The following is a 27664-nucleotide window of genomic DNA, read 5'->3' on the forward strand; positions in this document are numbered from 1 at the left end:
AATTACATTACTACACTAACAGAACCTACAACCATGTGTAATTACATTCTAACACAACCTACCACCATGTATAATTACACTACTATACTAACAGAACCTACAACCATGTATAATTACACTACTATACTAACAGAACCTACAACCATGTATAATTACATTACTAACAGAACCTACAACCATGTGTAATTACATTACTAACAGAACCTACAACCATGTGTAATTAAATTACTAACAGAACCTACAGCCATGTATAATTACAATACTAACAGAACCTACAACCATGTATATTTATATTACTGTACTAACAGAACCTACAACCATGTGTAATTACATTTCTATACTAACAGAACCTACAACCATGTGTAATTACATTACTAACAGAACCTACAACCATGTGTAATTACATTACATTACTAACAGAACCTACAACCATGTATAATTACATTACTATACTAACAGAACCTACAACCATGTATAATTACATTACTATACTAACAGAACCTACAACCATGTATAATTACATTACTAACAGAAAATACAACCATGTATAATTACATTACTAACAGAACCTATAACCACGTGTAATTACATTACTAACAGAACCTACAACCATGTGTAATTACATTACTTACAGAACCTATAACCATGTGTAATTACATTACTATACTAACAGAACCTACAACCATGTAGAATTACATTACTATACTAACAGAACCTACAACCATGTGTAATTACATACAAACATAACCTTCAACCATGTATAATTACATTACTAACAGAACCTACAACCATGTAGAATTGCATTACTATACTAACAGAACCTACAACCATGTGTAATTACATTACTGTACTAACAGAACCTACAACCATGTATAATTACATTACTAACAGAACCTACCACCATGTATAATTACACTACTATACTAACAGAACCTACAACCATGTATAATTACATTACTATACTAACAAAACCTACAACCATGTATAATTACATTACTAACAGAAAATACAACCATGTATAATTACATTACTAACAGAACCTATAACCATGTGTAATTACATTACTAACAGAACCTACAACCATGTGTAATTACATTACTTACAGAACCTACAACCATGTGTAATTACATTACTATACTAACAGAACCTACAACCATGTAGAATTACATACAAACATAACCTTCAACCATGTATAATTACATTACTAACAGAACCTACAACCATGTAGAATTGCATTACTATACTAACAGAATCTACAACCATGTGTAATTACATTACTGTACTAACAGAACCTACAACCATGTATAATTACATTACAAACAGAACCTACAACCATGTGTAATTACTATACTAACATAACCTACAACCATGTAGAATTACATTACTATACTAAAAGAACCTACAACCATGCATAATTACATTACTACACTAACAGAACCTACAACCATGTGTAATTACATTACTAACACAACCTACCACCATGTATAATTACACTACTATACTAACAGAACCTACAACCATGTATAATTACACTACTATACTAACAGAACCTACAACCATGTATATTTACATTACTAACAGAACCTACAACCATGTGTAATTACATTACTAACAGAACCTACAACCATGTGTAATTAAATTACTAACAGAACCTACAGCCATGTATAATTACAATACTAACAGAACCTACAACCATGTATATTTATATTACTGTACTAACAGAACCTACAACCATGTGTAATTACATTTCTATACTAACAGAACCTACAACCATGTGTAATTACATTACTAACAGAACCTACAACCATGTGTAATTACATTACATTACTAACAGAACCTACAACCATGTATAATTACATTACTATACTAACAGAACCTACAACCATGTATAATTACATTACTATACTAACAGAACCTACAACCATGTATAATTACATTACTAACAGAAAATACAACCATGTATAATTACATTACTAACAGAACCTATAACCACGTGTAATTACATTACTAACAGAACCTACAACCATGTGTAATTACATTACTTACAGAACCTACAACCATATGTAATTACATTACTATACTAACAGAACCTACAACCATGTAGAATTACATTACTATACTAACAGAACCTACAACCATGTGTAATTACATACAAACATAACCTTCAACCATGTATAATTACATTACTAACAGAACCTACAACCATGTAGAATTGCATTACTATACTAACAGAATCTACAACCATGTGTAATTACATTACTGTACTAACAGAACCTACAACCATGTATAATTACATTACTAACAGAACCTACAACCATGTGTAATTACTATACTAACATAACCTACAACCATGTAGAATTACATTACTATACTAAAAGAACCTACAACCATGCATAATTACATTACTATACTAACAGAACCTACAACCATGTGTAATTACATTACTAACAGAACCTACAGCCATGTATAATTATCTTACTGTACTAACAGAACCTACAACCATGTGTAATTACATTTCTATACTAACAGAACCTACAACCATGTGTAATTACATTATTAACAGAACCTACAACCATGTATAAATATATTACTGTACTAACAGAACCTACAACCATGTGTAATTACATTTCTATACTAACAGAACCTACAACCATGTGTAATTACATTATTAACAGAACCTACAACCATGTATAATTACATTACTAATAGAACCTACAACCATGTGTAATTACATTACTATACTAACAGAACCTACAACCATGTGTAATAACATTACTAACAGAACCTACAACCATGTATAATTACATTACTAACATAACCTACAACCATGTGTAATTACATTACTAACAGAACCTACAACCATGTGTAATTACATTACATTACTAACATAACCTACAACCATGTATAATTACATTACTATACTAACAGAACCTACAACCATGTATAATTACATTACTATACTAACAGAACCTACAACCTTGTGTAATTACATTACTAACAGAACCTACCACCATGTATAATTACACTACTATACTAACAGAACCTACCACCATGTATAATTCACTACTATACTAACAGAACCTACAACCATGTGTAATTACACTACTATACTAACAGAACCTACAACCATGTATAATTACATTACTAATAGAACCTACAACCATGTGTAATTACATTACTATACTAACAGAACCTACAACCATGTGTAATTACATTACTAACAGAACCTACAACCATGTGTAATTACATTACTAACAGAACCTACAACCATGTGTAATTACATTACTATACTAACAGAACCTACAACCATGTGTAATAACATTACTAACAGAACCTACAACCATGTATAATTACATTACTAACATAACCTACAACCATGTGTAATTACATTACTAACAGAACCTACAACCATGTGTAATTACATTACATTACTAACATAACCTACAACCATGTATAATTACATTACTATACTAACAGAACCTACAACCATGTATAATTACATTACTATACTAACAGAACCTACAACCTTGTGTAATTACATTACTAACAGAACCTACCACCATGTATAATTACACTACTATACTAACAGAACCTACCACCATGTATAATTCACTACTATACTAACAGAACCTACAACCATGTGTAATTACACTACTATACTAACAGAACCTACAACCATGTATAATTACATTACTGACAGAACCTACAACCATGTGTAATTACATTACTATACTAACAGAACCTACAACCATGTGTAATAACATTACTAACAGAACCTACAACCATGTATAATTACATTACTAACATAACCTACAACCATGTGTAATTACATTACTAACAGAACCTACAACCATGTGTAATTACATTACATTACTAACATAACCTACAACCATGTATAATTACATTACTATACTAACAGAACCTACAACCATGTATAATTACATTACTATACTAACAGAACCTACAACCTTGTGTAATTACATTACTAACAGAACCTACCACCATGTATAATTACACTACTATACTAACAGAACCTACCACCATGTATAATTCACTACTATACTAACAGAACCTACAACCATGTGTAATTACACTACTATACTAACAGAACCTACAACCATGTATAATTACATTACTGACAGAACCTACAACCATGTGTAATTACATTACTATACTAACAGAACCTACAACCATGTATAATTACATTACCATACTAACAGAACCTACAACCATGTATAATTACATTACTATACTAACAGAACCTACAACCATGTATAATTACATTACCATACTAACAGAACCTACAACCAGTCATCAAGCCAGTGAAAACAATGCACTTCTTAGTCGTTCTTTACCAGGCTGTGTCTAAAATGGCATCCTATTCACCATTATGTAGAGCATTACTTTTTGACCAGGGTCCAAAGTAGTGCACTTCATAGGGAATAGGGTGCCTTTTAGGGACGCGTCCCGGTGTTTTAATGAGACATTACAGCAGCTTACCCAGCTCCAGATGAATGCTGGGAACAAAGGAGTTCAGGAAGAACATGAAGATGACGACCCCAAGCACAGAAAGACACTTCACCAGGAGGACTCGGTCTGTTATTCTGTTCTGTTAGGAGAGAAGAAGAGTGTCTGTTATTCTGTTCTGTTAGGAGAGAAGAAGAGTGTTGTTCTGTTCTGTTAGGAGAGAAGAAGAGTGTCTGTTATTCTGTCAGGAGAGAAGAAGAGTGTCTGTTATTCTGTTCTGTTAGGAGAGAAGAAGAGTGTCTGTTATTCTGTCAGGAGAGAAGAAGAGTGTCTGTTATTCTGTTCTGTTAGGATAGAAGAAGAGTGTCTGTTATTCTATCAGGAGAGAAGAAGACTGTCTGTTATTCTGTTCTGCCAGGACAGAAGAAGAGTGTCTGTTATTCTGTTCTGTAGGAGAATAAGAGTGGTATTCTGTTCTGTTAGGAGAGAAGAAGAGTGTTATTCTGTTCTGTCAGGAGAGAAGAAGAGTGTCTGTTATTCTGTTCTGTTAGGAGAGAAGAAGTGTGTCTGTTATTCTGTTCTGTTAGGAGAGAAGAAGAGGGTCTGTTATTCTGCTCTGTCAGGAGAGAAGAAGAGTGTCTGTTATTCTGTTCTGTCAGGAGAGAAGAAGAGTGTCTGTTATTCTGTTCTGTCAGGAGAGAAGAAGAGTGTCTGTTATTCTTCTCTGTTAAGGGAGAAGAAGAGTGTTATTTTGTTCTGTCAGGAGAGACTACAAGAAACCTATAACCTACAAGAAACCTATAGCCTACAAAAAGCCTACAGGAACCTACAGCCTACAACAAGCCTACAGGAAACCTATAGCCTACAAGAAACCTATAGCCTACAACAAGTCTAAGGAAACCTATAGACTACAAGAAACCGATAGCCTACAAGAAACCTATAGCCTACAGGAAACCTATAGCCTACAAGAAACCTATATTCTACAACAAGCCAACAGAAACCTATAGACTACAAGAAACCTATAGCCTACAAGAAACCTATAGCCTACAGGAAACCTATAGCCTACAAGAAACCTATGTTCTACAACAAGCCAACAGAAACCTATAGACTACAAGAAACCTATATTCTACAAGAAACCTATAGTCTACAGGAAACCTATAGACTACAAGCAACCTATAGCCTACAAGAAACCTATAGCCTACAGGAAACCTATAGCCTACAAGAAACCTATATTCTACAACAAGCCAACAGAAACCTATAGACTACAAGAAACCTATATTCTACAAGAAACCTATAGCCTACAAGAAACCTATAGCCTACAGGAAACCTATAGCCTACAACAAGCCTATAGCCTACAGGAAACATATACCCTACAAGAAACCCGCAGCCAACAGGAAACCGATAGCCTACAGGAAACCTATATCCTACAGGAAACCTATAGCCTACAACAAGCCTATAGCCTACAGGAAACATATACCCTACAAGAAACCCACAGCCAACAGGAAACCGATAGCCTACAAGAAACCTATAGCCTACAGGAACCTATAGCCTACAGGAAACCTATAGCCTACAGGAAACTTATAGCCTACAAGAAACCTATAGCCTACAGGAAACCTATAGCCTACAAGAAACCTATAGCCTACAGGAAAACTATAGCCTACAACAAGCCTACAGGAACCTATAGCCTACAACAAGCCTATAGTCTACAGGAAACATATACCCTACAAGAAACCTGTAGCCAACAGGAAACCGATAGCCTACAGGAAACCTATAGTCTACAGGAAACCTATAGTCTACAGGAAACCTATAGCCTACAAGAAACCTATAGCCTGCAGGAAACCAATAGCCTACAGGAAACCAATAGCCTACAAGAAACCTATAGCCTACAGGAAACCTATAGCCTACAGGAACCTATAGCCTACAGGAAACCAATAGCCTACAGGAAACCTATAGCCTACAACAAGCCTACAGGAACCTATAGCCTACAAGAAACCTATAGCCTACAGGAAACCTATAGCCTACAGGAAATCTATAGCCTACAAGAAACCTATAGTCTACAAGAAACCTATAGCCTACAAGAAACCTACAGAAACCTATAGCCAACAGGAAACCAATTGCCTACAACAAGCCTACAGGAAATCTATAGTCTACTGGAAACCTATAGCCTACAGGAAACCTAAAGCCTACAGGAAACCTATAGCCTACAGGAAACCTATAGCCCACAGGAAACCTATAGCCTACAGGAAACATATAGCCTACAAGAAACCTACAGCAACCTCTAGCCAACAGGAAACCTATAGCCTACAACAAGCCTACAGGAAACCTATAGCCTACAGGAAACATTTAACCTTACAGGAAACCTATAGCCTACAGGAACCTGTAGCTTACAGGAAACCTATAGCCTACAGGAAACCTATAGCCTACAACAAGCCTACAGGAACCTATAGCCTACAGGAAACCTATAGCCTACAACAAGCCTACAGGAAACCAATAGTCTACAGGAAACCTATAGCCGACAGGAACCTATAGTCTACAATAAACCTATATCCTACAGGAAAGCTATAGCCTACAGGAAACCTATAGTCTACAAGGAACCTATAGCCTACAAGAAACCTACAGAAACCTATAGCCAACAGGAAACCAATTGCCTACAACAAGCCTACAGGAAATCTATAGTCTACAGGAAACCTATAGCCTACAGGAAACCTAAAGCCTACAGGAAACCTATAGCCTACAGGAAACCTATAGCCCACAGGAAACCTATAGCCTACAGGAAACATATAGCCTGCAAGAAACCTACAGCAACCTCTAGCCAACAGGAAACCTATAGCCTACAACAAGCCTACAGGAAACCTATAGCCTACAGGAAACATTTAACCTTACAGGAAACCTATAGCCTACAGGAACCTGTAGCTTACAGGAAACCTATAGACTACAGGAAACCTATAGCCTACAACAAGCCTACAGGAACCTATAGCCTACAGGAAACCTATAGCCTACAACAAGCCTACAGGAAACCAATAGTCTACAGGAAACCTATAGCCAACAGGAACCTATAGTCTACAATAAACCTATATCCTACAGGAAACCTATAGCCTACAGGAAACCTATAGTCTACAAGGAACCTATAGTCTACAGGAAACCTATAGCCAACAGGAAACCTATAGCCTACAATGAACCTATAGTCTACAGTAAACCAATAGCCTACAGAAAACCTATAGCCTACAAGAAACCTATAGCCTACAAAAAACCTATAGTCTACAACAAACCTATAGCCTACAGGAAACCTACAGGAACCTATAGCCTACAACAAACCTATAGCCTACAGGAAACCTACAGGAACCTATAGTCTACAACAAGCCTACAGGAACCTATATTCTACAAGAAACCTATAGCCTACAGGAACCTATAGCCTACAGGAAACCTATAGCCTACAGGAAACCTATAGCCTACAACAAGCCTATAGCCTACATGAAACCTATAGCCTACAGCAAACCTATAGCCTACAGGAAACCTACAGGAACCTATAGCCTACAAGAAACCTATAGCCTACAGGAAACCTATAGTCTACAGGAAACCTATAGCCTACAACAAGCCTATAGCCTACATGAAACCTATAGCTTACATTAAACCTATAGACTACAGGAAACCTACAGGAACCTATAGTCTACAAGAAACCTATAGTCTACAGGAAACCTATTGCCTACAGGAAACCTATAGCCTACAAGAAACCTATAGTCTACAGGAAACCTATTGCCTACAGGAAACCTATAGCCTACAAGGAACCTATAGTCTACAAGAAACCTATAGCCTACATGAAACCTATAGCTTACATTAAACCTATAGACTACAGGAAACCTACAGGAACCTATAGTCTACAAGAAACCTATAGTCTACAGGAAACCTATTGCCTACAGGAAACCTATTGCCTACAGGAAACCTATAGCCTACAAGAAACCTATAGCCTACAAGAAACCTATAGCCTACAGGAAACCTATAACCTACAGGAACCCTACAGGAAACCTATAGCCTACAAGAAACCTATAGCCTATAGTGGTAGTATAGTGACAGGACTAGTAGTGGTAGTGACAGGACTAGTAGTGGAAGTATAGTGGCAGGACTAGTAGTGGTAGTATAGTGACAGGACTAGTAGTGGTAGTATAGTGACAGGACTAGTAGTGGTAGTATAGTGACAGGACTAGTAGTGGTAGTATAGTGACAGGACTAATAGTGGAAGTATAGTGGCAGGACTAGTAGTGGTAGTATAGTGACAGGACTAGTAGTGCTAGTGACAGGACTAGTAGTGGTAGTATAGTGACAACACTAGTAGTGGTAGTGTAGTGACAGGACTAGTAGTGGTAGTGACAGGACTAGTAGCGGTAGTATAGTGACAACACTAGTAGTGGTAGTATAGTGACAGGACTAGTAGTGGTAGTGACAGGAATAGTAGTGGTAGTGACAGGAATAGTAGTGGTAGTGGTAGTGACAGGACTAGTAGAGGTAGTATAGTGGCAGGAATAGTAGTGGTAGTATAGTGACAGGACTAGTAGTGGTAGTATAGTGACAGGACTAGTAGTGGTAGTGACAGGACTAGTAGTGGTAGTATAGTGACAGGACTAGTAGTGGTAGTGACAGGACTAGTAGTGGTAGTGTACTGACAGGACTAGTAGTGGTAGTAAAGTGACAGGACTAGTAGTGGTAGTGACAGGTCTAGTAGTGGTAGTATAGTGACAGGACTAGTAGTGGTAGTGACAGGACTAGTAGTGGTAGTATAGGAACTGGACTAGTAGTGGTAATGACAGGACTAGTAGTTGTAGGATAGTTACATGACTAGTAGTGGTAGTGACAGGACTAGTAGTGGTAGTGTAGTGACAGGACTAGTAGTGGTAGTGTAGTGACAGGACTAGTAGCTGTAGTATAGTGACAGGACTAGTAGTGGTAGTATAGTGGCAGGACTAGTAGTGGTAGTATAGTGAAAGGACTAGTAGTGGTAGTATAGTAACAGGACTAGTAGTGGTAGTATAGTGACAGGACTAGTAGTGGTAGTGTAGTGACAGGACTAGTAGCTGTAGTATAGTGACAGGACTAGTAGTGGTAGTATAGTGGCAGGACTAGTAGTGGTAGTATAGTGACAGGACTAGTAGTGGTAGTATAGTGGCAGGACTAGTAGTGATAGTATAGTGACAGGACTAGTAGTGGTAGTATAGTGACAGGACTAGTAGTGGTAGTGACAGGACTAGTAGTGGTAGTATAGTGACAGGACTAGTAGTGGTAGTGACAGGACTAGTAGTGGTAGTATAGTGACAGGACTAGTAGTGCTAGTGACAGGACTAGTAGCGGTAGTATAGTGACAACACTAGTAGTGGTAGTATAGTGACAGGACTAGTAGTGGTAGTGAAAGGAATAGTAGTGGTAGTGGTAGTGACAGGACTAGTAGTGGTAGTATAGTGGCAGGACTAGTAGTGGTAGTATAGTGACAGGACTAGTAGTGGTAGTAAAGTGACAGGACTAGTAGTGGTAGTGACAGGACTAGTAGTGGTAGTATAGTGACAGGACTAGTAGTGGTAGTGTAGTGACAGGACTAGTAGTGGTAGTGACAGGACTATTAGTGGTAGTGACAGGACTTGTAGTGGTAGTATAGTGACAGGACTAGTAGTGGTAGTATAGTGACAGGACTAGTAGTGGTAGTGACGGGACTTGTAGTGGTAGTATAGTGACAGGACTAGTAGTGGTAGTATAGTGACAGGACTAGTAGTGCTAGTGACAGGACTAGTAGTGGTAGTATAGTGACAGGACTAGTAGTGGTAGTGACAGGACTAGTAGTGGTAGTATAGGAACTGGACTAGTAGTGGTAGTGACAGGACTAGTAGTTGTAGGATAGTTACATGACTAGTAGTGGTAGTGACAGGACTAGTAGTGCTAGTATAGTTACAGGACTAGTAGTGGTAGTGACAGGACTAGTAATGGTAGTAACAGGACTAGTAGTGGTAGTATAGTGACAGGACTAGTAGTGGTAGTGACAGGACTAGTAGTGGTAGTGACAGGACTAGTAGTGGTAGTATAGTGACAGGACTAGTAGTGCTAGTGACAGGACTAGTAGCGGTAGTATAGTGACAACACTAGTAGTGGTAGTATAGTGACAGGACTAGTAGTGGTAGTGACAGGAATAGTAGTGGTAGTGGTAGTGACAGGACTAGTAGTGGTAGTATAGTGGCAGGACTAGTAGTGGTAGTATAGTGACAGGACTAGTAGTGGTAGTAAAGTGACAGGACTAGTAGTGGTAGTGACAGGACTAGTAGTGGTAGTATAGTGACAGGACTAGTAGTGGTAGTGTAGTGACAGGACTAGTAGTGGTAGTGACAGGACTATTAGTGGTAGTGACAGGACTAGCAGTGGTAGTATAGTGACAGGACTAGTAGTGGTAGTATAGTGACAGGACTAGTAGTGGTAGTAACAGGACTTGTAGTGGTAGTATAGTGACAGGACTAGTAGTGGTAGTATAGTGACAGGACTAGTAGTGCTAGGGACAGGACTAGTAGTGGTAGTATAGTGACAGGACTAGTAGTGGTAGTGACAGGACTAGTAGTGGTAGTATAGGACCTGGACTAGTAGTGGTAGTGACAGGACTAGTAGTTGTAGGATAGTTACATGACTAGTAGTGGTAGTGACAGGACTAGTAGTGCTAGTATAGTTACAGGACAAGTAGTGGTAGTGACAGGACTAGTAGTGGTAGTATAGGAACTGGACTAGTAGTGGTAGTGACAGGACTAGTAGTTGTAGGATAGTTACATGACTAGTAGTGGTAGTGACAGGACTAGTAGTGCTAGTATAGTTACAGGACTAGTAGTGGTAGTATAGTGACAGGACTAGTAGTGGTAGTATAGTGACAGGACTAGTAGTGGTAGTATAGTGACAGGACTAGTAGTGGTAGTATAGTGACAGGACTAGCAGTGGTAGTATAGTGACAGGACTAGTAGTGGTAGTGACAGGACTAGTAGTGGTAGTATAGTGACAGGACTAGTAGTGCTAGTGACAGGACTAGTAGCGGTAGTATAGTGACAACACTAGTAGTGGTAGTATAGTGACAGGACTAGTAGTGGTAGTGACAGGAATAGTAGTGGTAGTGTTAGTGACAGGACTAGTAGTGGTAGTGACAGGACTAGTAGTGGTAGTATAGTGACAGGACTAGTAGTGCTAGTGACAGGACTAGTAGTGGTAGTATAGTGACAGGACTAGTAGTGGTAGTGACAGGACTAGTAGTGGTAGTATAGGAACTGGACTAGTAGTGGTAGTGACAGGACTAGTAGTTGTAGGATAGTTACATGACTAGTAGTGGTAGTGACAGGACTAGTAGTGCTAGTATAGTTACAGGACTAGTAGTGGTAGTGACAGGACTAGTAATGGTAGTAACAGGACTAGTAGTGGTAGTATAGTGACAGGACTAGTAGTGGTAGTGACAGGACTAGTAGTGGTAGTGACAGGACTAGTAGTGGTAGTATAGTGACAGGACTAGTAGTGCTAGTGACAGGACTAGTAGCGGTAGTATAGTGACAACACTAGTAGTGGTAGTATAGTGACAGGACTAGTAGTGGTAGTGACAGGAATAGTAGTGGTAGTGGTAGTGACAGGACTAGTAGTGGTAGTATAGTGGCAGGACTAGTAGTGGTAGTATAGTGACAGGACTAGTAGTGGTAGTAAAGTGACAGGACTAGTAGTGGTAGTGACAGGACTAGTAGTGGTAGTATAGTGACAGGACTAGTAGTGGTAGTGTAGTGACAGGACTAGTAGTGGTAGTGACAGGACTATTAGTGGTAGTGACAGGACTAGCAGTGGTAGTATAGTGACAGGACTAGTAGTGGTAGTATAGTGACAGGACTAGTAGTGGTAGTAACAGGACTTGTAGTGGTAGTATAGTGACAGGACTAGTAGTGGTAGTATAGTGACAGGACTAGTAGTGCTAGGGACAGGACTAGTAGTGGTAGTATAGTGACAGGACTAGTAGTGGTAGTGACAGGACTAGTAGTGGTAGTATAGGACCTGGACTAGTAGTGGTAGTGACAGGACTAGTAGTTGTAGGATAGTTACATGACTAGTAGTGGTAGTGACAGGACTAGTAGTGCTAGTATAGTTACAGGACAAGTAGTGGTAGTGACAGGACTAGTAGTGGTAGTATAGGAACTGGACTAGTAGTGGTAGTGACAGGACTAGTAGTTGTAGGATAGTTACATGACTAGTAGTGGTAGTGACAGGACTAGTAGTGCTAGTATAGTTACAGGACTAGTAGTGGTAGTATAGTGACAGGACTAGTAGTGGTAGTATAGTGACAGGACTAGTAGTGGTAGTATAGTGACAGGACTAGTAGTGGTAGTATAGTGACAGGACTAGCAGTGGTAGTATAGTGACAGGACTAGTAGTGGTAGTGACAGGACTAGTAGTGGTAGTATAGTGACAGGACTAGTAGTGCTAGTGACAGGACTAGTAGCGGTAGTATAGTGACAACACTAGTAGTGGTAGTATAGTGACAGGACTAGTAGTGGTAGTGACAGGAATAGTAGTGGTAGTGTTAGTGACAGGACTAGTAGTGGTAGTATAGTGGCAGGACCAGTAGTGGTAGTATAGTGACAGGACTAGTAGTGGTAGTATAGTGACAGGACTAGTAGTGGTAGTGTAGTGACAGGACTAGTAGCTGTAGGATAGTGACAGGACTAGTAGTGGTAGTATAGTGGCAGGACTAGTAGTGGTAGTATAGTGACAGGACTAGTAGTGGTAGTATAGTGGCAGGACTAGTAGTGGTAGTATAGTGACAGGACTAGTAGTGGTAGTATAGTGACATGACTAGTAGTGGTAGTGACAGGACTAGTAGTGGTAGTATAGTGACAGGACTAGTAGTGGTAGTGACAGGACTAGTAGTGGTAGTGTACTGACAGGACTAGTAGTGGTAGTAAAGTGACAGGACTAGTAGTGGTAGTATAGTGACAGGACTAGTAGTGGTAGTGACAGGACTAGTAGTGGTAGTATAGGAACTGGACTAGTAGTGGTAATGACAGGACTAGTAGTTGTAGGATAGTTACATGACTAGTAGTGGTAGTGACAGGACTAGTAGTGGTAGTGTAGTGACAGGACTAGTAGTGGTAGTGTAGTGACAGGACTAGTAGCTGTAGTATAGTGACAGGACTAGTAGTGGTAGTATAGTGGCAGGACTAGTAGTGGTAGTATAGTGACAGGACTAGTAGTGGTAGTATAGTAACTGGACTAGTAGTGGTAGTATAGTGACAGGACTAGTAGTGGTAGTGTAGTGACAGGACTAGTAGCTGTAGTATAGTGACAGGACTAGTAGTGGTAGTATAGTGGCAGGACTAGTAGTGGTAGTATAGTGACAGGACTAGTAGTGGTAGTATAGTGACAGGACTAGTAGTGGTAGTATAGTGACAGGACTAGTAGTGGTAGTATAGTGACAGGACTAGTAGTGGTAGTGACAGGACTAGTAGTGGTGGTATAGTGACAGGACTAGTAGTGGTAGTATAGTGACAGGACTAGTAGTGGTAGTGTAGTGACAGGACTAGTAGTGGTAGTGACAGGACTAGTAGTGGTAGTATAGTGACAGGACTAGTAGTGGTAGTATAGTGACAGGACTAGTAGTGGTAGTATAGTGACAGGACTAGTAGTGGTAGTATAGTGACAGGACTAGTAGTGGTAGTATAGTGACAGGATTTGCAGTGGTAGTATAGTGACATGACTAGTAGTGGTAGTGACAGGACTAGTAGTGGTAGTGTAGTGACAGGACTAGTAGTGGTAGTGTAGTGACAGGACTAGTAGCTTTAGTATAGTGACATGACTAGTAGTGGTAGTATAGTGGCAGGACTAGTAGTGGTAGTATAGTGACAGGACTAGTAGTGGTAGTATAGTAAGAGGACTAGTAGTGGTAGTATAGTGACAGGACTAGTAGTGGTAGTGTAGTGACAGGACTAGTAGCTGTAGTATAGTGACAGGACTAGTAGTGGTAGTATAGTGGCAGGACTAGTAGTGGTAGTATAGTGACAGGACTAGTAGTGGTAGTATAGTGACAGGACTAGTAGTGGTAGTATAGTGACAGGACTAGTAGTGGTAGTATAGTGACAGGACTAGTAGTGGTAGTGACAGGACTAGTAGTGGTGGTATAGTGACAGGACTAGTAGTGGTAGTATAGTGACAGGACTAGTAGTGGTAGTGTAGTGACAGGACTAGTAGTGGTAGTGACAGGACTAGTAGTGGTAGTATAGTGACAGGACTAGTAGTGGTAGTATAGTGACAGGACTAGTAGTGGTAGTATAGTGACAGGACTAGTAGTGGTAGTATAGTGACAGGACTAGTAGTGGTAGTATAGTGACAGGATTTGCAGTGGTAGTATAGTGACATGACTAGTAGTGGTAGTGACAGGACTAGTAGTGGTAGTATAGTGACAGGACTAGTAGTGCTAGTGACAGGACTAGTAGCGCTAGTATAGTGACAACACTAGTAGTGGTAGTATAGTGACAGGACTTGTAGTGCTAGTGACAGGACTAGTAGCGGTAGTATAGTGACAGGACTAGTAGCTGTAGTATAGTGACAGGACTAGTAGTGGTAGTATAGTGACAGGACTAGTAGTGGTAGTGTAGTGACAGGACTAGTAGCTGTAGTATAGTGACAGGACTAGTAGTGGTAGTATAGTGGCAGGACTAGTAGTGGTAGTATAGTGACAGGACTAGTAGTGGTAGTATAGTGGCAGGACTAGTAGTGGTAGTATAGTGACAGGACTAGTAGTGGTAGTATAGTGACAGGACTAGTAGTGGTAGTGACAACACTAGTAGTGGTAGTATAGTGACAGGACTTGTAGTGCTAGTGACAGGACTAGTAGCGGTAGTATAGTGACAGGACTAGTAGCTGTAGTATAGTGACAGGACTAGTAGTGGTAGTATAGTGACAGGACTAGTAGTGGTAGTATAGTAACAGGACTAGTAGTGGTAGTATAGTGACAGGACTAGTAGTGGTAGTGTAGTGACAGGACTAGTAGCTGTAGTATAGTGACAGGACTAGTAGTGGTAGTATAGTGGCAGGACTAGTAGTGGTAGTATAGTGACAGGACTAGTAGTGGTAGTATAGTGGCAGGACTAGTAGTGGTAGTATAGTGACAGGACTAGTAGTGGTAGTATAGTGACAGGACTAGTAGTGGTAGTGACAGGACTAGTAGTGGTAGTATAGTGACAGGACTAGTAGTGGTAGTGACAGGACTAGTAGTGGTAGTGTACTGACAGGACTAATAGTGGTAGTAAAGTGACAGGACTAGTAGTGGTAGTGACAGGACTAGTAGTGGTAGTATAGTGACAGGACTAGTAGTGGTAGTGACAGGACTAGTAGTGGTAGTGTACTGACAGGACTAGTAGTGGTAGTAAAGTGGCAGGACTAGTAGTGGTAGTATAGTGACAGGACTAGTAGTGGTAGTATAGTGACATGACTAGTAGTGGTAGTGACAGGACTAGTAGTGGTAGTATAGTGACAGGACTAGTAGTGGTAGTGACAGGACTAGTAGTGGTAGTGTACTGACAGGACTAGTAGTGGTAGTAAAGTGACAGGACTAGTAGTGGTAGTATAGTGACAGGACTAGTAGTGGTAGTGACAGGACTAGTAGTGGTAGTATAGGAACTGGACTAGTAGTGGTAATGACAGGACTAGTAGTTGTAGGATAGTTACATGACTAGTAGTGGTAGTGACAGGACTAGTAGTGGTAGTGTAGTGACAGGACTAGTAGTGGTAGTGTAGTGACAGGACTAGTAGCTGTAGTATAGTGACAGGACTAGTAGTGGTAGTATAGTGGCAGGACTAGTAGTGGTAGTATAGTGACAGGACTAGTAGTGGTAGTATAGTAACAGGACTAGTAGTGGTAGTATAGTGACAGGACTAGTAGTGGTAGTGTAGTGACAGGACTAGTAGCTGTAGTATAGTGACAGGACTAGTAGTGGTAGTATAGTGGCAGGACTAGTAGTGGTAGTATAGTGACAGGACTAGTAGTGGTAGTATAGTGACAGGACTAGTAGTGGTAGTATAGTGACAGGACTAGTAGTGGTAGTATAGTGACAGGACTAGTAGTGGTAGTGACAGGACTAGTAGTTGTGGTATAGTGACAGGACTAGTAGTGGTAGTATAGTGACAGGACTAGTAGTGGTAGTGTAGTGACAGGACTAGTAGTGGTAGTGACAGGACTAGTAGTGGTAGTATAGTGACAGGACTAGTAGTGGTAGTATAGTGACAGGACTAGTAGTGGTAGTATAGTGACAGGACTAGTAGTGGTAGTATAGTGACAGGACTAGTAGTGGTAGTATAGTGACAGGATTTGCAGTGGTAGTATAGTGACATGACTAGTAGTGGTAGTGACAGGACTAGTAGTGGTAGTATAGTGACAGGACTAGTAGTGCTAGTGACAGGACTAGTAGCGCTAGTATAGTGACAACACTAGTAGTGGTAGTATAGTGACAGGACTTGTAGTGCTAGTGACAGGACTAGTAGCGGTAGTATAGTGACAGGACTAGTAGCTGTATTATAGTGACAGGACTAGTAGTGGTAGTATAGTGACAGGACTAGTAGTGGTAGTATAGTAACAGGACTAGTAGTGGTAGTATAGTGACAGGACTAGTAGTGGTAGTGTAGTGACAGGACTAGTAGCTGTAGTATAGTGACAGGACTAGTAGTGGTAGTATAGTGGCAGGACTAGTAGTGGTAGTATAGTGACAGGACTAGTAGTGGTAGTATAGTGGCAGGACTAGTAGTGGTAGTATAGTGACAGGACTAGTAGTGGTAGTATAGTGACAGGACTAGTAGTGGTAGTGACAGGACTAGTAGTGGTAGTATAGTGACAGGACTAGTAGTGGTAGTGACAGGACTAGTAGTGGTAGTGTACTGACAGGACTAGTAGTGGTAGTAAAGTGACAGGACTAGTAGTGGTAGTGACAGGACTAGTAGTGGTAGTATAGTGACAGGACTAGTAGTGGTAGTGACAGGACTAGTAGTGGTAGTGTACTGACAGGACTAGTAGTGGTAGTAAAGTGACAGGACTAGTAGTGTTAGTGACAGGACTAGTAGTGGTAGTATAGTGACAGGACTAGTAGTGGTAGTGTAGTGACAGGACTAGTAGTGGTAGTGACAGGACTATTAGTGGTAGTGACAGGACTAGTAGTGGTAGTATAGTGACAGGACTAGTAGTGGTAGTATAGTGACAGGACTAGTAGTGCTAGTGACAGGACTAGTAGTGGTAGTATAGTGACAGGACTAGTAGTGGTAGTGACAGGACTAGTAGTGGTAGTATAGGAACTGGACTAGTAGTGGTAGTGACATGACTAGTAGTTGTAGGATAGTTACATGACTAGTAGTGGTAGTGACAGGACTAGTAGTGGTAGTATAGGAACTGGACTAGTAGTGGTAGTGACAGGACTAGTAGTTGTAGGATAGTTACATGACTAGTAGTGGTAGTGACAGGACTAGTAGTGCTAGTATAGTTACAGGACTAGTAGTGGTAGTATAGTGACAGGACTAGTAGTGGTAGTATAGTGACAGGACTAGTAGTGGTAGTATAGTGACAGGACTTGTAGTGGTAGTATAGTGACAGGACTAGCAGTGGTAGTATAGTGACAGGACTAGTAGTGGTAGTGACAGGACTAGTAGTGGTAGTATAGTGACAGGACTAGTAGTGCTAGTGACAGGACTAGTAGCGGTAGTATAGTGACAACACTAGTAGTGGTAGTATAGTGACAGGACTAGTAGTGGTAGTGACAGGAATAGTAGTGGTAGTGGTAGTGACAGGACTAGTAGTGGTAGTATAGAGGCAGGTCTAGTAGTGGTAGTATAGTGACAGGACTAGTAGTGGTAGTATAGTGACAGGACTAGTAGTGGTAGTGTAGTGACAGGACTAGTAGCTGTAGTATAGTGACAGGACTAGTAGTGGTAGTATAGTGGCAGGACTAGTAGTGGTAGTATAGTGGCAGGACTAGTAGTGGTAGTATAGTGGCAGGACTAGTAGTGGTAGTATAGTGACAGGACTACTAGTGGTAGTATAGTGACAGGACTAGTAGTGGTAGTGACAGGACTAGTAGTGGTAGTATAGTGACAGGACTAGTAGTGGTAGTGACAGGACTAGTAGTGGTAGTGTACTGACAGGACTAGTAGTGGTAGTAAAGTGACAGGACTAGTAGTGGTAGTGACAGGACTAGTAGTGGTAGTATAGTGACAGGACTAGTAGTGGTAGTGACAGGACTAGTAGTGGTAGTGTACTGACAGGACTAGTAGTGGTAGTAAAGTGACAGGACTAGTAGTGGTAGTGACAGGACTTGTAGTGGTAGTATAGTGACAGGACTAGTAGTGGTAGTGACAGGACAAGTAGTGGTAGTGACAGGACTAGTAGTGGTTGTATAGTGACAGGACTAGTAGTGGTGGTGACAGGACTAGTAGTGGTAGTATAGTGGCAGGACTAGTAGTGGTAGTATAGTGACAGGACTAGTAGTGGTAGTATAGTGACAGGACTAGTAGTGGTAGTGACAGGACTAGTAGTGGTATTATAGTGACAGGACTAGTAGTGGTAGTGACAGGACTAGTAGTGGTAGTGTACTGACAGGACTAGTAGTGGTAGTAAAGTGACAGGACTAGTAGTGGTAGTGACAGGACTAGTAGTGGTAGTATAGTGACAGGACTAGTAGTGGTAGTATAGTGACAGGACTAGTAGTGCTAGTGACAGGACTAGTAGTGGTAGTATAGTGACAGGACTAGTAGTGGTAGTGACAGGACTAGTAGTGGTAGTATAGGAACTGGACTAGTAGTGGTAGTGACATGACTAGTAGTTGTAGGATAGTTACATGACTAGTAGTGGTAGTGACAGGACTAGTAGTGGTAGTATAGGAACTGGACTAGTAGTGGTAGTGACAGGACTAGTAGTTGTAGGATAGTTACATGACTAGTAGTGGTAGTGACAGGACTAGTAGTGCTAGTATAGTTACAGGACTAGTAGTGGTAGTATAGTGACAGGACTAGTAGTGGTAGTATAGTGACAGGACTAGTAGTGGTAGTATAGTGACAGGACTTGTAGTGGTAGTATAGTGACAGGACTAGCAGTGGTAGTATAGTGACAGGACTAGTAGTGGTAGTGACAGGACTAGTAGTGGTAGTATAGTGACAGGACTCGTAGTGCTAGTGACAGGACTAGTAGCGGTAGTATAGTGACAACACTAGTAGTGGTAGTATAGTGACAGGACTAGTAGTGGTAGTGACAGGAATAGTAGTGGTAGTGGTAGTGACAGGACTAGTAGTGGTAGTATAGAGGCAGGTCTAGTAGTGGTAGTATAGTGACAGGACTAGTAGTGGTGGTGACAGGACTAGTAGTGGTAGTATAGTGGCAGGACTAGTAGTGGTAGTATAGTGACAGGACTAGTAGTGGTAGTATAGTGACAGGACTAGTAGTGGTAGTGACAGGACTAGTAGTGGTATTATAGTGACAGGACTAGTAGTGGTAGTGACAGGACTAGTAGTGGTAGTGTACTGACAGGACTAGTAGTGGTAGTAAAGTGACAGGACTAGTAGTGGTAGTGACAGGACTAGTAGTGGTAGTGTACTGACAGGACTAGTAGTGGTAGTAAAGTGACAGGACTAGTAGTGGTAGTGACAGGACTAGTAGTGGTAGTATAGTGACAGGACTAGTAGTGGTAGTGACAGGACTAGTAGTGGTAGTGTACTGACAGGACTAGTAGTGGTAGTAAAGTGACAGGACTAGTAGTGGTAGTGACAGGACTAGTAGTGGTAGTATAGTGACAGGACTAGTAGTGGTAGTGTAGTGACAGGACTAGTAGTGGTAGTGACAGGACTATTAGTGGTAGTGACAGGACTCGTAGTGGTAGTATAGTGACAGGACTAGTAGTGGTAGTATAGTGACAGGACTAGTAGTGGTAGTGACAGGACTTGTAGTGGTAGTATAGTGACAGGACTAGTAGTGGTAGTATAGTGACAGGACTAGTAGTGGTAGTATAGTGACAGGACTAGTAGTGGTAGTGACAGGACTAGTAGTGGTAGTATAGGAACTGGACTAGTAGTGGTAGTGACAGGACTAGTAGTTGTAGGATAGTTACATGACTAGTAGTGGTAGTGACAGGACTAGTAGTGCTAGTATAGTTACAGGACTAGTAGTGGTAGTGACAGGACTAGTAGTGGTAGTATAGGAACTGGACTAGTAGTGGTAGTGACAGGACTAGTAGTTGTAGGATAGTTACATGACTAGTAGTGGTAGTGACAGGACTAGTAGTGGTAGTATAGTGACAGGACTAGTAGTGCTAGTGACAGGACTAGTAGCGGTAGTATAGTGACAACACTAGTAGTGGTAGTATAGTGACAGGACTAGTAGTGGTAGTGACAGGAATAGTAGTGGTAGTGGTAGTGACAGGATTAGTAGTGGTAGTATAGTGGCAGGACTTGTAGTGGTAGTATAGTGACAGGACTAGTAGTGGTAGTATAGTGACAGGACTAGTAGTGGTAGTGTAGTGACAGATCTAGTAGCTGTAGTATAGTGACAGGACTAGTAGTGGTAGTATAGTGGCAGGACTAGTAGTGGTAGTATAGTGACAGGACTAGTAGTGGTAGTATAGTGGCAGGACTAGTAGTGGTAGTATAGTGATAGGACTAGTAGTGGTAGTATAGTGACACGACTAGTAGTGGTAGTGACAGGACTAGTAGTGGTAGTATAGTGACAGGACTAGTAGTGGTAGTGATAGGACTAGTAGTGGTAGTGTACTGACAGGACTAGTAGTGGTAGTAAAGTGACAGGACTAGTAGTGTTAGTGACAGGACTAGTAGTGGTAGTATAGTGACAGGACTAGTAGTGGTAGTGACAGGACTAGTAGTGGTAGTGTACTGACAGGACTAGTAGTGGTAGTAAAGTGACAGGACTAGTAGTGGTAGTGACAGGACTAGTAGTGGTAGTATAGTGACAGGACTAGTAGTGGTAGTGACAGGACAAGTAGTGGTAGTGACAGGACTAGTAGTGGTAGTATAGTGACAGGACTAGTAGTGGTGGTGACAGGACTAGTAGTGGTAGTATATTGACAGGACTAGTAGTGGTAGTGACAGGACAAGTAGTGGTAGTGACAGGACTAGTAGTGGTAGTATAGTGACAGGACTAGTAGTGGTGGTGACAGGACTAGTAGTGGTAGTATAGTGACAGGACTAGTAGTGGTAGTATAGTGGCAGGACTAGTAGTGGTAGTATAGTGACAGGACTAGTAGTGGTAGTATAGTGACAGGACTAGTAGTGGTAGTGACAGGACTAGTAGTGGTAGTATAGTGACAGGACTAGTAGTGGTAGTGACAGGACTAGTAGTGGTAGTGTACTGACAGGACTAGTAGTGGTAGTAAAGTGACAGGACTAGTAGTGGTAGTGACAGGACTAGTAGTGGTAGTATAGTGACAGGACTAGTAGTGGTAGTGACAGGACTAGTAGTGGTAGTGTACTGACAGGAATAGTAGTGGTAGTAAAGTGACAGGACTAGTAGTGGTAGTGACAGGACTAGTAGTGGTAGTATAGTGACAGGACTAGTAGTGGTAGTATAGGAACTGGACTAGTAGTGGTAGTGACAGGACTAGTAGTTGTAGGATAGTTACATGACTAGTAGTGGTAGTGACAGGACTAGTAGTGCTAGTATAGTTACAGGACTAGTAGTGGTAGTATAGTGACAGGACTAGTAGTGGTAGTATAGTAACAGGACTAGTAGTGGTAGTGTAGTGACAGGACTAGTAGTGGTAGTGTAGTGACAGGACTAGTAGCTGTAGTATAGTGACAGGACTAGTAGTGGTAGTATAGTGGCAGGACTAGTAGTGGTAGTATAGTGACAGGACTAGTAGTGGTAGTGACAGGACTAGTAGTGGTAGTGTAGTGACAGGACTAGTAGTGGTAGTGACAGGACTATTAGTGGTAGTGACAGGACTAGTAGTGGTAGTATAGTGACAGGACTAGTAGTGGTAGTATAGTGACAGGACTAGTAGTGGTAGTGACAGGACTTGTAGTGGTAGTATAGTGACAGGACTAGTAGTGGTAGTGACAGGACTTGTAGTGGTAGTATAGTGACAGGACTAGTAGTGGTAGTATAGTGACAGGACTAGTAGTGGTAGTAAAGTGACAGGACTAGTAGTGTTAGTGACAGGACTAGTAGTGGTAGTATAGTGACAGAACTAGTAGTGGTAGTGACAGGACTAGTAGTGGTAGTGTACTGACAGGACTAGTAGTGGTAGTAAAGTGACAGGACTAGTAGTGGTAGTGACAGGACTAGTAGTGGTAGTATAGTGACAGGACTAGTAGTGGTAGTGACAGGACAAGTAGTGGTAGTGACAGGACTAGTAGTGGTAGTATAGTGACAGGACTAGTAGTGGTGGTGACAGGACTAGTAGTGGTAGTATATTGACAGGACTAGTAGTGGTAGTGACAGGACAAGTAGTGGTAGTGACAGGACTAGTAGTGGTAGTATAGTGACAGGACTAGTAGTGGTAGTGACAGGACTAGTAGTGGTAGTGTACTGACAGGACTAGTAGTGGTAGTAAAGTGACAGGACTAGTAGTGGTAGTGACAGGACTAGTAGTGGTAGTATAGTGACAGGACTAGTAGTGGTAGTGACAGGACTAGTAGTGGTAGTGTACTGACAGGACTAGTAGTGGTAGTAAAGTGACAGGACTAGTAGTGGTAGTGACAGGACTAGTAGTGGTAGTATAGTGACAGGACTAGTAGTGGTAGTATAGGAACTGGACTAGTAGTGGTAGTGACAGGACTAGTAGTTGTAGGATAGTTACATGACTAGTAGTGGTAGTGACAGGACTAGTAGTGCTAGTATAGTTACAGGACTAGTAGTGGTAGTATAGTGACAGGACTAGTAGTGGTAGTATAGTAACAGGACTAGTAGTGGTAGTGTAGTGACAGGACTAGTAGTGGTAGTGTAGTGACAGGACTAGTAGCTGTAGTATAGTGACAGGACTAGTAGTGGTAGTATAGTGGCAGGACTAGTAGTGGTAGTATAGTGACAGGACTAGTAGTGGTAGTGACAGGACTAGTAGTGGTAGTGTAGTGACAGGACTAGTAGTGGTGGTGACAGGACTATTAGTGGTAGTGACAGGACTAGTAGTGGTAGTATAGTGACAGGACTAGTAGTGGTAGTATAGTGACAGGACTTGTAGTGGTAGTGACAGGACTTGTAGTGGTAGTATAGTGACAGGACTAGTAGTGGTAGTGACAGGACTTGTAGTGGTAGTATAGTGACAGGACTAGTAGTGGTAGTATAGTGACAGGACTAGTAGTGGTAGTAAAGTGACAGGACTAGTAGTGTTAGTGACAGGACTAGTAGTGGTAGTATAGTGACAGGACTAGTAGTGGTAGTGACAGGACTAGTAGTGGTAGTGTACTGACAGGACTAGTAGTGGTAGTAAAGTGACAGGACTAGTAGTGGTAGTGACAGGACTAGTAGAGGTAGTATAGTGACAGGACTAGTAGTGGTAGTGACAGGACAAGTAGTGGTAGTGACAGGACTAGTAGTGGTAGTATAGTGACAGGACTAGTAGTGGTGGTGACAGGACTAGTAGTGGTAGTATATTGACAGGACTAGTAGTGGTAGTGACAGGACAAGTAGTGGTAGTGACAGGACTAGTAATGGTAGTATAGTGACAGGACTAGTAGTGGTGGTGACAGGACTAGTAGTGGTAGTATAGTGACAGGACTAGTAGTGGTATTGACAGGACTAGTAGTGGTAGTATAGTGACAGGACTAGTAGTGGTAGTGACAGGACTAGTAGTGGTAGTGTACTGACAGGACTAGTAGTGGTAGTAAAGTGACAGGACTAGTAGTGGTAGTGACAGGACTAGTAGTGGTAGTATAGTGACAGGACTAGTAGTGGTAGTATAGTGACAGGACTAGTAGTGGTAGTGACAGGACTAGTAGTGGTAGTATAGTGACAGGACTAGTAGTGGTAGTGACAGGACTAGTAGTGGTAGTGTACTGACAGGACTAGTAGTGGTAGTAAAGTGACAGGACTAGTAGTGGTAGTGACAGGACTAGTAGTGGTAGTATAGTGACAGGACTAGTAGTGGTAGTGACAGGACTAGTAGTGGTAGTGTACTGACAGGACTAGTAGTGGTAGTAAAGTGACAGGACTAGTAGTGGTAGTGACAGGACTAGTAGTGGTAGTATAGTGACAGGACTAGTAGTGGTAGTGACAGGACAAGTAGTGGTAGTGACAGGACTAGTAGTGGTTGTATAGTGACAGGACTAGTAGTGGTGGTGACAGGACTAGAAGTGGTAGTATAGTGGCAGGACTAGTAGTGGTAGTATAGTGACAGGACTAGTAGTGGTAGTATAGTGACAGGACTAGTAGTGGTAGTGACAGGACTAGTAGTGGTAGTATAGTGACAGGACTAGTAGTGGTAGTGACAGGACTAGTAGTGGTAGTGTACTGACAGGACTAGTAGTGGTAGGAAAGTGACAGGACTAGTAGTGGTAGTGACAGGACTAGTAGTGGTAGTATAGTGACAGGACTAGTAGTGGTAGTGACAGGACTAGTAGTGGTAGTGTACTGACAGGACTAGTAGTGGTAGTATAGTGACAGGACTAGTAGTGGTAGTGACAGGACTAGTAGTGGTAGTATAGTGACAGGACTAGTAGTGGTAGTGACAGGACTAGTAGTGGTAGTGTACTGACAGGACTAGTAGTGGTAGGAAAGTGACAGGACTAGTAGTGGTAGTGACAGGACTAGTAGTGGTAGTATAGTGACAGGACTAGTAGTGGTAGTGACAGGACTAGTAGTGGTAGTGTACTGACAGGACTAGTAGTGGTAGTAAAGTGACAGGACTAGTAGTGGTAGTGACAGGACTAGTAGTGGTAGTATAGTGACAGGACTAGTAGTGGTAGTGACAGGACTAGTAGTGGTAGTGTACTGACAGGACTAGTAGTGGTAGTAAAGTGACAGGACTAGTAGTGGTAGTGACAGGACTAGTAGTGGTAGTATAGTGACAGGACTAGTAGTGGTAGTATAGGAACTGGACTAGTAGTGGTAGTGACAGGACTAGTAGTTGTAGGATAGTTACATGACTAGTAGTGGTAGTGACAGGACTAGTAGTGCTAGTATAGTTACAGGACTAGTAGTGGTAGTATAGTGACAGGACTAGTAGTGGTAGTATAGTAACAGGACTAGTAGTGGTAGTGTAGTGACAGGACTAGTAGTGGTAGTGTAGTGACAGGACTAGTAGCTGTAGTATAGTGACAGGACTAGTAGTGGTAGTATAGTGGCAGGACTAGTAGTGGTAGTATAGTGACAGGACTAGTAGTGGTAGTGACAGGACTAGTAGTGGTAGTGTAGTGACAGGACTAGTAGTGGTAGTGACAGGACTAGTAGTGGTAGTATAGGAACTGGACTAGTAGTGGTAGTGACAGGACTAGTAGTTGTGGGATAGTTACATGACTAGTAGTGGTAGTGACAGGACTAGTAGTGGTAGTATAGTGACAGGACTAGTAGTGGTAGTATAGTGAAAGGACTAGTAGTGGTAGTATAGTGACAGGACTAGCAGTGGTAGTATAGTGACAGGACTAGTAGTGGTAGTGACAGAACTAGTAGTGGTAGTATAGTGACAGGACTAGTAGTGCTAGTGACAGGACTAGTAGTGGTAGTATAGTGACAACACTAGTAGTGGTAGTATAGTGACAGGACTAGTAGTGGTAGTGACAGGAATAGTAGTGGTAGTGGTAGTGACAGGACTAGTAGTGGTAGTATAGTGGCAGGACTTGTAGTGGTAGTATAGTGACAGGACTAGTAGTGGTAGTATAGTGACAGGACTAGTAGTGGTAGTATAGTGACAGGACTAGTAGTGGTAGTATAGTTACAGGACTAGTAGTGGTAGTATAGTGACAGGACTAGTAGTGGTAGTATAGTAACAGGACTAGTAGTGGTAGTGTAGTGACAGGACTAGTAGTGGTAGTGTAGTGACAGGACTAGTAGCTGTAGTATAGTGACAGGACTAGTAGTGGTAGTATAGTGGCAGGACTAGTAGTGGTAGTATAGTGACAGGACTAGTAGTGGTAGTGACAGGACTAGTAGTGGTAGTGTAGTGACAGGACTAGTAGTGGTAGTGACAGGACTATTAGTGGTAGTGACAGGACTAGTAGTGGTAGTATAGTGACAGGACTAGTAGTGGTAGTATAGTGACAGGACTAGTAGTGGTAGTGACAGGACTTGTAGTGGTAGTATAGTGACAGGACTAGTAGTGGTAGTGACAGGACTTGTAGTGGTAGTATAGTGACAGGACTAGTAGTGGTAGTATAGTGACAGGACTAGTAGTGGTAGTAAAGTGACAGGACTAGTAGTGTTAGTGACAGGACTAGTATTGGTAGTATAGTGACAGGACTAGTAGTGGTAGTGACAGGACTAGTAGTGGTAGTGTACTGACAGGACTAGTAGTGGTAGTAAAGTGACAGGACTAGTAGTGGTAGTGACAGGACTAGTAGTGGTAGTATAGTGACAGGACTAGTAGTGGTAGTGACAGGACAAGTAGTGGTAGTGACAGGACTAGTAGTGGTAGTATAGTGACAGGACTAGTAGTGGTGGTGACAGGACTAGTAGTGGTAGTATATTGACAGGACTAGTAGTGGTAGTGACAGGACTAGTAGTGGTAGTATAGTGACAGGACTAGTAGTGGTAGTGACAGGACTAGTAGTGGTAGTGTACTGACAGGACTAGTAGTGGTAGTAAAGTGACAGGACTAGTAGTGGTAGTGACAGGACTAGTAGTGGTAGTATAGTGACAGGACTAGTAGTGGTAGTGACAGGACTAGTAGTGGTAGTGTACTGACAGGACTAGTAGTGGTAGTAAAGTGACAGGACTAGTAGTGGTAGTGACAGGACTAGTAGTGGTAGTATAGTGACAGGACTAGTAGTGGTAGTATAGGAACTGGACTAGTAGTGGTAGTGACAGGACTAGTAGTTGTAGGATAGTTACATGACTAGTAGTGGTAGTGACAGGACTAGTAGTGCTAGTATAGTTACAGGACTAGTAGTGGTAGTATAGTGACAGGACTAGTAGTGGTAGTATAGTAACAGGACTAGTAGTGGTAGTGTAGTGACAGGACTAGTAGTGGTAGTGTAGTGACAGGACTAGTAGCTGTAGTATAGTGACAGGACTAGTAGTGGT

General features: G+C 41.5%; 1 protein-coding gene across 1 annotated transcript in view; it reads right to left on the reverse strand.

The window, feature by feature from the left end:
* oca2 (oculocutaneous albinism II) overlaps positions 1-27664 on the reverse strand; it is a 306618-nt gene that overhangs the window by 106189 nt on the left and 172765 nt on the right. The window contains exon 18 of the mRNA XM_045687206.2: positions 4501-4609. Coding sequence (XP_045543162.1) covers positions 4501-4609 — 109 coding nt within the window. The remainder of the gene's footprint in view (positions 1-4500; positions 4610-27664) is intronic.

This window comes from Salmo salar, chromosome 10, assembly GCF_965601325.2.
Source record: "Salmo salar chromosome 10, fSalSal1, whole genome shotgun sequence".
NCBI classification, from domain to species: domain Eukaryota; kingdom Metazoa; phylum Chordata; class Actinopteri; order Salmoniformes; family Salmonidae; genus Salmo; species Salmo salar.